We start from the raw sequence: 13,616 nt of genomic DNA on the forward strand, positions 1-13,616 counted from the left end.
ATAATTTGGCCTGAAGAGGTATTTGTTTTAAATCACACCACAATCTTGTGATAAATGCTAAATTAATATCCCAGAGGGTTAACTATCAAAGGTACACATCATTTCTAATGATTAGTATGTTGAAATTCATGTCATTCAAAGAGAAACATGCCTTTTCCTACACTATTCCCACAGTATCCAAATTGGCCTTTTTCAAGCCTCAACCTCCGGTTATCCAAACTGGCCTTTCCCAAAGTGTCTGTCAATCGAAGCAGGGCTAGCAGAATGTGACCATGTCTCATATGGATGTGTAAAAAGGTTGGGAAACTCTAAATTCAAATAAACAATAGCCAAGAATTGGAGACACAGGAGACTGCAGATGCTGGAATCTGTAGCAACATACAAAATGCTGGAGGAACTCAGTGGGTCAGGCAGCATCTGTGGAAGGAAATGGACAGTCTATATTATGGGTCAAGACCCTTTATCTGGATCCACCTATCACCTGCCAGCTCTTGCCCCACCACTTCCCCTCATCTCTTTATACAGGCCATCTCCCCTCTATCGATCAGTCCTGATGGTCTCAACCCGAAATGTAGATTGTCCATTTTCCTCCACAGATGCTGCCTGACCCGCGGAGTTCCCCCAGTATTTTGTGTGTTGGACAAGAGTTGGAACTGCACACTTGGTGAAGTGCGGGTGAATTTACAGAAAACTAAAACTTTCGTAAATGCGAAAACCAAATTATTTGGATTTATTTAGAGAAATGATAATAATACTCAAGCTCAGAAATACATATTGCATACACTCTGATACATTTCCATCTTTCCTCTGATGCCAATCATAATTTCAAGCCTTTTCTCCAATGTTGCAGCAAGCCTTCATGGGTCTGGTGCCAGGCAAAGTTGTCTACATGGAGCTAATTGAATCAACATGTATTCTTAATTCCATTTTTATTCCTCCTCTATTCTCCTGATATCCAGATGTCTTTTTGTGTTTGTCAGTTGTCCGGGTTCCTTTTTGCCTTCTGGATAGGCAAGGAGAGAGATGTTGGGCTGTTCCCCATTACCTCGCATTTCCAGCTCAACTTCCTCGAAGGATGAGCTGCTCGCCACTGATTCACTCCGGTCACTGTCCTCCATCTCCCCCTTGGATGCGCCAGGGGTGACAGGCAACGTCAGAGAGGTTTCCCTACTCTCCGTGTAAGCCTCATAAGTTACTGAGCTGCTGTCGCTGAACGAATCTGCACATGGTATAAAAGAGAAAAGCTTGAGCAAGATAAATATCAAAAACACATTAATGTCAACGATGTGCAGTTTACAGCCACTTTCCCCAGGTTAGAAATCACCAGGTAATGAACTCCATCTACTTCCTGGTGTCTGAGGCCTGCCCTGCACCAGATCCTAACAGTGGCGCAGCTGGTAGAGCTGCTACCTTACACTTCCAGAGACCCAAGTTCAATCCTGATCTCCGATGCTGTCTGTGTAGAGATTGCATGTTCTCCTTGTGACCATGTGGGATTTCCCCTGGATGCTCCAGTTTCCTTCCACATCCCAAAGATGTGCAGGTTGGTGGGTTAAATTGTCACTATGCATTGAACCAAGTACGTATGTGAGTGGTAGAATCTGGGGTGAGTCAATGAAAATGTGGGAGAATAAAACAGTATTGGTGTAGGATTAGTGTAATGGGTGGGTGATGGTTGGCATGATCTCGATGGACCGAAGGGCCTGTCCCATGCTGTATCTCTGTGTGACTAACAGACTAACTAGGTAATTACCTGGTGGGGGTTGAGAGAAGTGTGTGTAGGGGGTTGGGGAGAACACAGTGGAAGAGATGGCCATCTCACACACAGCCGGGGCTGAAGGTAGAGCTGACAGGATTTCCTAAGGCGCTTGGTCAGAAGGTACTGCCTCCACAGTTGAAGGCCGAAGCCAGCACAGAGAGGTTCACAATTAAAAGTTGCAAAGTTCAACACAAACAGCATGGAGCCCACTGCAGTCACTAGCCTACAAGTCCCGACATCCTTTCCAGGTTCAGCACGGGAATTGTACTAATAGCTGGCTTTCAAAGGAAGAAGTGTTGTGGTCAAGGCTCAAGGCTGTCTACAGGGCCCAGAAGCAAAATTCTGCAGATATTGGAAATCAGATATAAAAACAGAAAATGTGGGGAAGACTCAGCAGGTCAGGCAGCATCTCATAGACCATAGAGTCATACAGCGCAGAAACAGGCCATTCGGCCCACTTTGTGTGCACTGACCATAAAACACCCATTAACATTAATCCTATATTTTCTTTTCTCCACATCTCCCTTCCCCCCCCACCCACCCCCCCCCCCCCCCGAGATTCTACCACTCACCTACACACTTGGGGCAATTCACAGCGGACAATTAAACTACTGACCTGCATGTCTCTGAGGTGTGGGAGGAAACCAGAGCACCTGAGGGAAACCCACATGGTCATGGGGAGAAGGTGCAAACTCCACACAGACAGCACCTGACCTCTCCATCTCATTACATCTCCTCCTTTAGGATGCTGCATAAAATCTACCTAAACTTTCAGTCACCCGGGGGTAAAAGTAATTTAACTCTTTTACTGGTACAGCCGTATCACTGCCCCTGCCTATTTAACCCCCCACCCGCTTCTCCTGATCCAATCAGTCATATCCTCATCATCATAAATCAGGTTCCAACTGATTTACTCTCACCTCTGCCACTTCTGCCCTACCCACTCCTTATGTGGCTCAGTGTCAGCTTAGTCATAGAGTCATGGGGTTGTACAGCACAGAAATGGGCCCTTCAGCCCACTCCATCCACACCCATCTTTCTGCCCATCTACACTAATCCCATTTGCCCCATTAGGACTGTATCTTCTATGCCTTACCTAAGTGTTTATCCAAGTGCCTCTTAAAGGTTATTGACACTGTTTCTACAAAACACATTGGGATGTTTTTGGGCTGGTTTATAAAAGGCAGAAATTGGCATTAAGTGGTGGGTATTGGTGTTATATGGCAGGTATTGGTGTTTAAGGCAGGTATTGGTGTGAAATGGCAACTGTTGAGCAAGACGAAGAGGAGGCAGAAAAAAGGTGGAAGTGGTGGATGAGGAAGAGACAGAAGAAGGAAATGAAGGGACAATGTGGACTTCCTGTTGCTGGTCAGGCTTGTCTGTAATGAACTCACATGACTGCTTTGCCCTTCCCCAACAGTGCACAACGTATCTTCTTGCTTTGACTAACCATCACACCGAATGCTCTGTCATAGGGCAAAATAAAAGCCAATACAAAATCAACACTACAAACCAAGGTTATAAGCCAATGTAGCACAAGTACGATTAACACTTTCCTTGTACACTCCAGCAATCTTTCTCTTTGCTTCTTTCAGAAAAGATAGGATGAAAGATTATCAGCATGAAAGTCTACCTCTCCCCACAGATGTTGCATGACCTGCTGAGTGTTCCCAGCATTTTCTGTTTTTATTTAGATTTCTAGCATCTGCAGTTTTTTTTCACCATCTAATTCAGCTTCCACTGAGAGCACTTGAGGACGAACAGGCACACTGGGTATACAGACAGCACCCAGGAGAGGTGACTGAGACGTGGGTTATAATGCAACAGTACTGCCCAGAAAATGCATGTGTTTAGGGATTGGTAAATGGTTGTTGCAGAGTACACCAACAGCATTTGGTCCCTAGGCGACTGCAGCATCAATGTTTAACAGTACAGATGTTACTGAAGAGATTGTTGCATGCCCTTTCGTGAATGGTACCATTAACAAGCCAGCCATGGAAAAACAAGTGATGTCAGGTGCAAGGAGTAGAAAGAGACAAGGCGAGTGGTCAGTGATCAACTGGGGCTCAGAGGGGCAGCTATCGGAAATCCACTCAGAGCCTTGAAAGGGAAGGAATGACCTGATCAGGGCTTGGGAGAGCTAGTATTGGATATGGGAAGGTTGCTTGGTAGTGGGGAGCAGGGAATGGGAAGCCGCTCAGGGTATGGAGTGCTATGGGAGGAGGGAGGTGGTGGAGGTTGAGGCTGGGGGAGGAATGGTGACAGTAGGTCACAGCTGGAGGCCGTGAACTCACAACTCAGAGTCTAGTTGGGATGTGGGGCAGTGATCAGTTTGAGGGTTGATGTCAGCTGAGGATTGGTACAGTGCAGCAAGGTGGGGGTAGGATGGGATCCCAAGGACAGTGGACCTAACAAATTCAGGCTCCTTGCACTGGGATGGGACTTGTTCAGAGAGGCCCCTTTGATATCACACTGCTGTCACTATTTAATGCTATTTAAGTTACAAAGGCATGAAGGAAGGGTTCTCTTGAGAGGACAGGTTAAATAGTCTGAAGGAAAGGTCAGTGGATAAGAGTGAGAGATAATTAAGCAGTTTATTCATAACACTCAGCAGAAATTTATCCTAATCAGAAAGAGGGCCTCAATGAGAGATGAACCATCCACAGTTAACAATGGAGATCAAGGAAAATATTAAATCATGGACTAGAGTATTCCAAAGTAGCAAAAGCTAGATGTAGACCAGAGAGTGGGAATTTTTTAGGAACCAACAGCAAGAGACTAAAGAGCTAATAAGGAGGGAGAAAATAGATTACGAGAGAAAACTGGCAAGCAATATCAAAACAAGCAGCACAAGCTTCGATAGATATGTAAAAAGGAAGAGAGCAGCTAGAGTAAATGTGAGGTTAACACTGGGGAATTAATAACAGGGAACATAGAAACAGCAAATAATTTAAACCAATACTTTGCGATGGTTTTCCTAATTGTGGACATTGCAAATACCCAAAAGATAACAGATGACCTGGATTCAAATAGTATGGAAGAACTTGTAATATTTCTTATCACAAGGGTCAAGTATTACAAAAATTTGATGGGACTAAAAGCAGACAAGTTGACGGGTCCCAGCGGCCTGCATTTGAGGGTTTTGCAGTTGCAGAAATTACAGAGCCATTGGTTGAAAGTTTTCAAAATTTACTGAATTCTGGATGGATACCAGTGCAAATGTGACACTATTGTTCAAGAAGCAAGGAAGGCAAAAAGTGGGACACCACAGGCAACTCGCTTAATGTCTGTTATTGGGAAGATGCAGGAGTCTATAATCAATGAAAAAATAGCTAATCATTTTGAGAAGCTTAATGTAATGAAATCAAGTCAACATGGTTTTATGAAAAAAAAATCATGTTTGACAAATTTGATGAGTTTTTCAAGAATGCAACAAATAGAGTGAATAGAGAAACGGTCGATGTTGCACATTTGTATTTCCAGAAGGCATTGGACAAGGTGCCACATAAGAGGTTGGTTGCTCAGTATAAGAGCCCATGGTATTAGGAAACAGATGTTTTAACATGAATTGAAAATTGGTTATCACATAGAAGATGGAGCCCAAATAAATAGGTCCTTTTCAGACTGTAAAGCAAGTACCCCAAGAGTCAGTTCTTGGCCCTCAATAATGTTGGAGGATATATCCAAGTTTGCAAATAACACAAGGAAAGATGAGAGGGCATGCTGCAATCAAGATTTTTGAACTCTACAATATGCTACTGGATTAAAAAAAAAGCAAATAGACTTTCATGTAGTGAAGTGTGAGGTCATGCACCTCAGTAAGAGGAATCAAAAGGCCTATTATCTAAATGGGGAAAAATTTCAAATGTGAAATACAGAAGTATCAAGGTGTTCTGCATGAATCACAAAACGTTAGTAGGCAGATGCAGCATGTAGTTAGGAAGACAAATAGCACGTTGGCCTTTATTGGAAGGGGGTTGGAGTTTAGAAACAGACAAGTATTGTCTCCATGCATTGAGGGATTGTGAGGCTGTACCTGGAGTACTGAGTACAGTTGTGGTCTTCCTACTTATGAAAGGATGTGATAGAATTAGAGACAGAGCAAACGAGGTTCACTAGGTTAATTCCTGGGATGAGAGAGTTGTCCCATCACAAACAGATAAAACAGTTAAATCCATATTCTTTGGAGTTTATTAGAAAGAGGGATGATCTTGTTGAAACATAAAAGATCCTATGAGGTCATGACAAGGTGGATGGTGAGATGTTTCCACCAGTGGAGAATCTTGAATGAGGGAACATACTTCCAAGATTAGGGGGCAGTCATTTGATACTGAAATGCAGAGGAACTTCTACAAGAAGGTTATGCAGGTTAGATCATTGGAGATAGAGTCATGGAGTCATAGAGTAATACACACAGAAACAGGCCCTTCGGCCCAACTAGTCCATGCTGACCAAGATTCCCATCTAAGCTAGTCCCATTTGTCTGCATTTGGTTCATATCCCTCTAAATCTTTCCTATCCATGTACCTGTCCAAGTTCCTTTTAAATGTTGTTGATATATTTAAAGTAGATACATTTATAAGGCTAGGGAATTGAGGGCCATGTGAAACTGGTAGAGGAGGAGATGGGGCCTGGGGCAGATCAGCCATGATCGCATTGAATGGTGGGGCAGGCTTGAGAGTTTGAATGGCCTTCTTCCGCTCCTACTTTGTTCATTATGTACAAGATATCCAACGTTCCTTAAATCACTGTTCTCATCACAGACTGAGGTCCACATATATTGCCACCCGTTGGCACATGCAACTCTAGACTTTGCTCTCCAGTACCTTCATCCAATGTGAAGCTACCACCAGCTACTCCTTGTCCTCCCCCTTCAGCATTCCAATGGGACAAGTCCCTATGTGACTCCCTGGTTCACTCTTCCATCTCCACCAACACTAACTTCCATACCCACGGCACCTCATACAACTGCAGGACGTGCAACACCGGCCCTTTTAACTTGTCCCTTTCCACCATCCAGGAACCCAAACATTTTTCCAAGTGAAGTAGTGATTCACCTGTACTCCTTCCAATTTACTGTGTAGCATTTGATGTTACTGGTGCTACTGGTCTGCATTGGAAAAACAGTACACAGACTGGGTGGCTGCTTTGCAGAATATCTCTGTTTGGTCAGCAAGAGTGACCCTTGTTCCCAGCTGCCAGTCACTTTAATTATCCGACCATTGACAAAGCCCAACATAAGCTTGGGGAACCGCTTCTCATCTCAACTGCATCTGCCTACTAACGTTTTGTGATTCATGCAGAACACCTTGATACTTCTGTATTTCACATTTGAAATTTTTCCCCATTTAGATAATAGGCCTTTTGATTCCTCTTACTGAGGTGCATGACCTCACACTTCACTACATGAAAGTCTATTTGCTTTTTTTTAAATCCAGTAGCATATTGTAGAGTTCAAAAATCTTGATTGCAGCATGCCCTCTCATCTTTCCTTGTGTTATTTGCAAACTTGGATATATCCTCCAACATTATTGAGGGCCAAGAACTGACTCTTGGGGTACTTGCTTTACAGTCTGAAAAGGACCTTGAGGGCCACAGCCCTCAAGATTTAACAATCAACTCAGATAACCAGTCTTTCAAGTTTGTATTAGAACTAGCTAGTCTGACGAGAGGTCAACAATTTGTTACAATGATTCCATTTCTCTCTCTCCATAGATACTACCTGACCTGCTGAGTATATACCGCACTTTCTGTTCTTTTCTCAGTTTCCAGCATCTGCAGTGTTTTGTATCTCAGGTGCTGGTGGATGAACACCACATGCTCATTGTGTTGGGAACCCCTGAGCCGGAACATTCAGAAGGGATTGTCCTCAAAATATTGTGAACACAGAAATACAAAAACCCTGACAGAGACATGCTGTATTTAAGCAACTGTTAGGGCAGGCTTTCATTACACTAACAACAAGTCGTTAGAAGTTACTTGGCTAGAATCTCCATCAGTCACACATCACCTAGTTTCTCTGCCTTATGCAATTGTTTATCTGTGCGAGAAGTTATTGAGCACAGAAGCAAGCCCTTTGGCCCACTGAGTCCATGCCGACCATCACTTATCCCAAACTAATGCCATTTTATTCTCCCCACATCTCATCAGCTCCCCCCAGACTCCACAACTCGCCTACTCACTAGCGGAAATTTACAGTGGCCAGTTAATCTACCAACCCAGGTGTCTTTGGAATATGGGAGGAAACCAGAACACCCAGAGGAAACCCATGTGGTCACAGGGAGAACATGCAAACTCCACACAGACAGCACCGGAGGTCAGGATTGAACCTTGGTCTCTGGGGCTGTGAGGCAGCAACTCTACATGAGGTGGCAGGTGGGTGATTGTGCTGAAAATTTCATGTGAAATCACAATGTATTAAATTGTGCAGAAGGATTGGAATTCCTGATCCATGCTTGACCTACTGCGCATTGTGCGAAAGTGAAATCCTTGCGGGCCTGTGCTCATGCACTGGCCACACCTCTAGCCGAATGGCTCCAGTACACTTACAACACTGGCTTCTACCCAACAGTAAACCAATGACCAATTACCAACATTTGCAACTCCTCAGCAAATGAAGCAGTCCAGGTATGTCACTAAAAGGGCAAATCCAATGCAGCTAATCAATCTAATCTCAATCATCAGCAAAGTGATGAAAGCTGCCATCAATAACTCTATCAAGAAGCACTTACTCACCAATAACCTGCTCACTGATACCCAGTTTGGTTTTCAATGGGACTAAATGGACTCTTGACCTCACAATCTACCTCGTTGTGACTTTGCACCTTACTGTCTACCTACACTGCACTTCCTCTGTACTGTAACACTTTATCCTGCACTCTGTATTTATTTTTACCTTGCACTACCTCAATGTGCTGTTGTAATGAATTAATCTGTATGGATGGTATGCAAGACAAGTTTTTCACTGTACCTCGGTACATGTGACAATAATAATCCAATTTACTAATTTACTCCACTTCAAATAAAGTGGGAATGACTGGCCTTGGCATCAAGGAGCTCTGGTAAAGCCAATGGCATCAGGGAGAAGCACTCCATGGTTAGAGTCCTACCTTGCATAAAGGAAGACGACTGGCTATTGGAGGTCAATCATCCCAGCCCCAGGACATCTCAGCAGGAGGTCCTCAAAGCAGTTCCTAAGCCCAACAATTTCGGCTGCTTCATCAATGTCCTTCCTTCCAGCATAAGGTCAGAAATGGGCATGTTTGTTGATGGTTGCACAACATCAACTGAGCCTCCTCTCCATTGACGCTGTCCACACTTCTTGCTGCCTCAGGAAAGCTGCCAACATAATCAAAGACCCCTCCCACCCCGATCATTCTCTCATCTTCCCCCTTCCATTGGGCCGAAGTTGGAAAAGCTTGAAAACACACCCCACCAGACTCAAAGACAGCTTCTATCCCACTGTTGTAAGACTCTTGAATGGATCGCTTGAACGATAAAGATGAGCTTGATTTCTCAATCTACCTCATCATGACCCTTGTACCTTATTGTCTATCTGAACTGCACTTTCTCTGTAGCTGCAACACTATATTCTGCATTTTGTTATTGCTTCCCCCTTTGTACTGCCTCGAGGTATTTATGTTTAGAATAATCTACCTGGATGGATTTTTCACTGTATCTCAGTACATGTGAAAATAATAAACCAATTACCAACATTCACAACGTTTCATCAAATGAAGCAGTCTATGTCTGCATGTAGCAAAATCTAGACAATATTCAGGCATGGGCTATGCAACAAAAATACCAGGCAATGACCAGCTCCAGCAAGAAAGTGTGACCACCAAATCTTGACATTCAATGGAATTACCATCACCAAATCCCCCATCATCAACATTCTAGGAGTCATTATTGGCCATAATCTCAACTGGACCAGCCACATAAGTACCATGGGGACAACATCAGGTCACAGGCTGAGTATCCTCCGGTGAATGACTCTCTCCCAACACCCTTTCCGCTATCTATGAGGCAAGAGTGCAATGGAATATTCTCCACTTGCCTGGACAAGTGCAACTCCAAAAACTCTCAAGGAGCTCAATACCATCCAGGACAAAGCAGGTAATTTGACTGACGCCCATCCATCACCCTTCACAGTGTTAACAGTGTATACTATCTACATTATATAGCAGTCATTCACCGAGGCTTCTACAACAGCAGCTACCAAACACATGACCACTACTACCAACAAGGACAGGGCAGCAAGTCCAAGGGAACACCATTACCTCAAACTTGCCCAATAGTCTTGGAAATATATTGCAGGTCCTAAATTCTGGAACTGTATATCCAGAAGCACTGTTGGAGGTATGTTCACCAGAAAGACAGCAGTGGCTCAAGAGGACAGCTCACCACCACTTTCTCAAGGCAACTAGAATGGGCAACAAATTCTGGGCTTACCAGTGACACATTCCTAAAAGTAAAACAACAGCCTACTGACTCAGTTGATTCTGTGCAACCCACTCAGGCACAGCTGTTACTTATGCCCTCCAGATCTAAATGAAACTTGACCTTGTTTTGATTTTGTCACATCTTTTGTATTTTATAAATGTTTGCTCCTTTCTCTTTGAGCTGATTTAGCTTTTCAAGAACCATCTTTTGCATGCAGTCGGGTTAGGGATGGAGTTACACAGTCTTTCAAAAGCAGAAAAATATGCAGCACATCCATCAGGAGCTGAAAATATGCATTAGTGTATGTACTTTCTTAGGCATCTGAGAAGATTTGGCTTGTCCACGAGGATTCTCTCAAACTTCTGTAGATGTGATAGAGAAAGTATCCTGATGGGTTGCATCTCAGCCTGGTATGGCAACTGCTCTGCTCTGGACCAATGGAACCTGCAGAGAGTGGTAAACATTGTCCAGTCCATCACAGGCTCGTCACTTCCTTCCACCCAGTCCATCTTCACGGTGAGTTGCTTCAGGAAGGCCTACAGTATCACTAAGGATGCCTGTCACCCTGGACTTTCCCTTCTCTCTCTTCTACCTTCTGGGAGAAGATACAGGAGCTTGAAAGCCTAGATGACAAGAACAGCTTCTTCCCCACTGCTATCAAACTTCTGAACCAATCACCTCTTTCACATCCCCTTCCCAGTGGCATTGCCATGTTCTTGGACTCTTAATTTCTACCTCTCTCAGTTATTCCATTATTATCACTTTAGCATTTCATTTTGCACTACTTCAGATTGCACTACAATCTTTGCACCATTCTGTTATGCACATGTCCCTATATTTATTAGTGTATTTATTATTGCCATATATACTGTTTATTCTGTGAGCTTCATGTGAGCAAGCAATTTCATGACAATAAACTAATCTGAATCTGAATCTGAAATTGTGGTGTCTGATGAAAGATGTCCACGGGATGTTAAACTGCCTTTTGCCTTCTCAGATGTGGCTGTACATCTATTATTTTAACTTTCTGGTTTTAATTTTCCTATGTCTCCAATTTAAAACAGCCTGTATTCCAAGTGTAATTGTGCTGTGGTTCTTTATCTCCAATGTTTATTCAGGTCAAAAGATTCAGCCTCTGCTTCCCTTCCTTGGCGAAGATATGAATCCCACTATTACAGCAGTCAATCCTCTTGTGCCAGAGATGTAATTACTGCCTGTGTTTTTAGTTAGATTGCACAGCAATTAAATAGCAGAATGCTCAGAGGATTTAATTGGTCTTGCGAAGAGGGTGCAATCAATAGCACTGGATAAAGCAAGAGCACAAGCACATTAATAATGATTAATTATGTGTAATAACTGCAACAGTTAGCATATTAGATGGAGTTTTGAAAGGTCTTACATCAATAGAAGTAGTATGAGATTTCTGTCACATCCTTAATGTGAGTAAGGTTCATTTGGCAGGAGAGGGTGTATTTATTGTCAGCAGAATTTTGTTCTTACTAACATATTTTTGAGATGGTGCATTTATGCCTGGCTTCAGTTGAATGCCCTAACCTTAGCTATTCATGTGAAATATCTGGTCTCCCAAGACTGCTTTTATATAGCCACTCAAGGTGCCATGTACTGCCAATATCCGGCACAGGTACTCTTTCACGTAGCTGGGAAATCCCAAATAAAGTTGCTATATTGTCTATAGGCGGCAGCTGTGGCAGTCCATTTTTACCACAGCCTTTCCTGCTGGTGGATCTCATACACATAAAATGACGGAAAGAGTCCCAGGAGAGAATAACTCCAGCGCTGGGTGGAGCCTTCCACATCTCTGGGGCCCAAGACCCCAACCTGAAACCCCTCTCTCCCCGTGTGCACTCTGACTTCTAGTATTGTTGGTTTATCAGCGTTTATCTTTAAGATGCCAGTCAACTCTTTGTACTTATTCTAGCAAGAAATTGCAGAGAGCTGTGGACACAGCTCAGTCCATCACAAAAACCAGCCTCCCCTCCATGGACTCTGTCTACACTTCTCAATGCCTTGGCAAAGCAGCCAACATAATCAAAGACCCTACCCACCCCGGACATTCTCTCTTCTCCCCCCTCCCATTGGGTAAAAGATACAAAAGCCTGAAAGCACAGACCACCAGACTCAAGGACGGCTTCCATACCGCTGTATGGAAGACAATCGAACGGACCTCTTGTACGATAAGAAGGACTCTTAACCTTACAATCCACTTGTTATGGCCTTACACCTTATTGTCTTCCTGCAATGCACTTTCTCCTTAACTGTAACATTATATTCTACATTCTGTGATTGTTTTTCATATAATAATAAACCAATTACCAATTACTACTTTGTTTTAACAGAATAGCATTTGGATATATTGGTTGTTATTGTACTTAAGTCTTAAAATGACATACCTGTTTTAAGAGGTGCATAAAACACCTTTCTCATAGAGAGATACAGCACAGAAACAGGCCCCTCAGCCCACTGAGTCCACACTGACCATCAACTACCCATTATACTAATCCTACATTAATCCTGTTTTTTATTCTCCCCACTTTCTCATTAACTCCCTACAGATTCTACCACTTACCTACACGCTGGAGGCAATTTACAGTGGCTAATTAACCCACCAACCAATACATCTTTGGCATGTGGGAGGAAACCAGAGCACCCAGAGGAAACCCACATGGTCACGGGGAAAACAGGCAAACTCCACACAGACAGCACTCGAGGTCAGGATTGAACTTGAGTCTCTAGCGCTGTAAGGCAGAGGCTCTACCAGCTGCGCCACTGCGCTGTCCATGAATTTGCAAAGTGCCTTACAGCTCTTTACTATTGAAACATAGTCAGTGCTGTAAAGTTGATAATGTGACAGCCAAGTTGCACACAAGATCCCAACATAACAGCATGATTGTGGCAGCTGGTCTGTTATGTAGTAATACTGAGGAATAAACATTGGTGGGATTCTGCAAGAGTACCCCCTCTGTTCTTGGAATAATGTTATTGTATCTTTTAACTTCACCCAAGAGGGTAGGTACGGCCACAGCTCGATGTGCTAGTCGAACGACAGTAAGTACCCTAGACAGTGTAGTATTCACTAGGTACTGCACTAAAAGTGTTGGAATAAAAACTAAAAAAAATGCTGGAGATAGCTGACGCATTGAGCATTTGCAACATTTTCTGTTTTTATTTCAGATTACCAGCATTTCCCATTTGTTTCTTTTAAATTACCAGGATTAAATCTCTCAACTGGGAGTTGAAGCACAATCCTCTGACTCACAGGTGAGATCGCCACCACTGAGGCTCAATTGTCACCCAGCTGGTAGTCACACAGCCTGACGCATCAGACTGTCCATGATAAGGAGCGTGATGTGTAAAGAAGAGGAACATTTCTGGAATCCTTAGCATTCCTAAGGTG

At 43.4% G+C, this 13,616-nt stretch overlaps 1 protein-coding gene across 1 annotated transcript in view; it reads right to left on the reverse strand.

Annotated features, from left to right (window-relative positions):
• Positions 1 to 704: 704 nt before the first annotated feature.
• LOC127572046 (testis-expressed protein 264 homolog) overlaps positions 705 to 13,616 on the reverse strand; it is a 352,734-nt gene continuing 339,822 nt past the window's right edge. The window contains exon 4 of the mRNA XM_052018884.1: positions 705 to 1,219. Within this exon, the coding sequence (XP_051874844.1) occupies positions 930 to 1,219 (290 nt within the window). The 3' untranslated portion in view covers positions 705 to 929. The remainder of the gene's footprint in view (positions 1,220 to 13,616) is intronic.

This window comes from Pristis pectinata, chromosome 6, assembly GCF_009764475.1.
Source record: "Pristis pectinata isolate sPriPec2 chromosome 6, sPriPec2.1.pri, whole genome shotgun sequence".
Lineage (NCBI taxonomy): Eukaryota > Metazoa > Chordata > Chondrichthyes > Rhinopristiformes > Pristidae > Pristis > Pristis pectinata.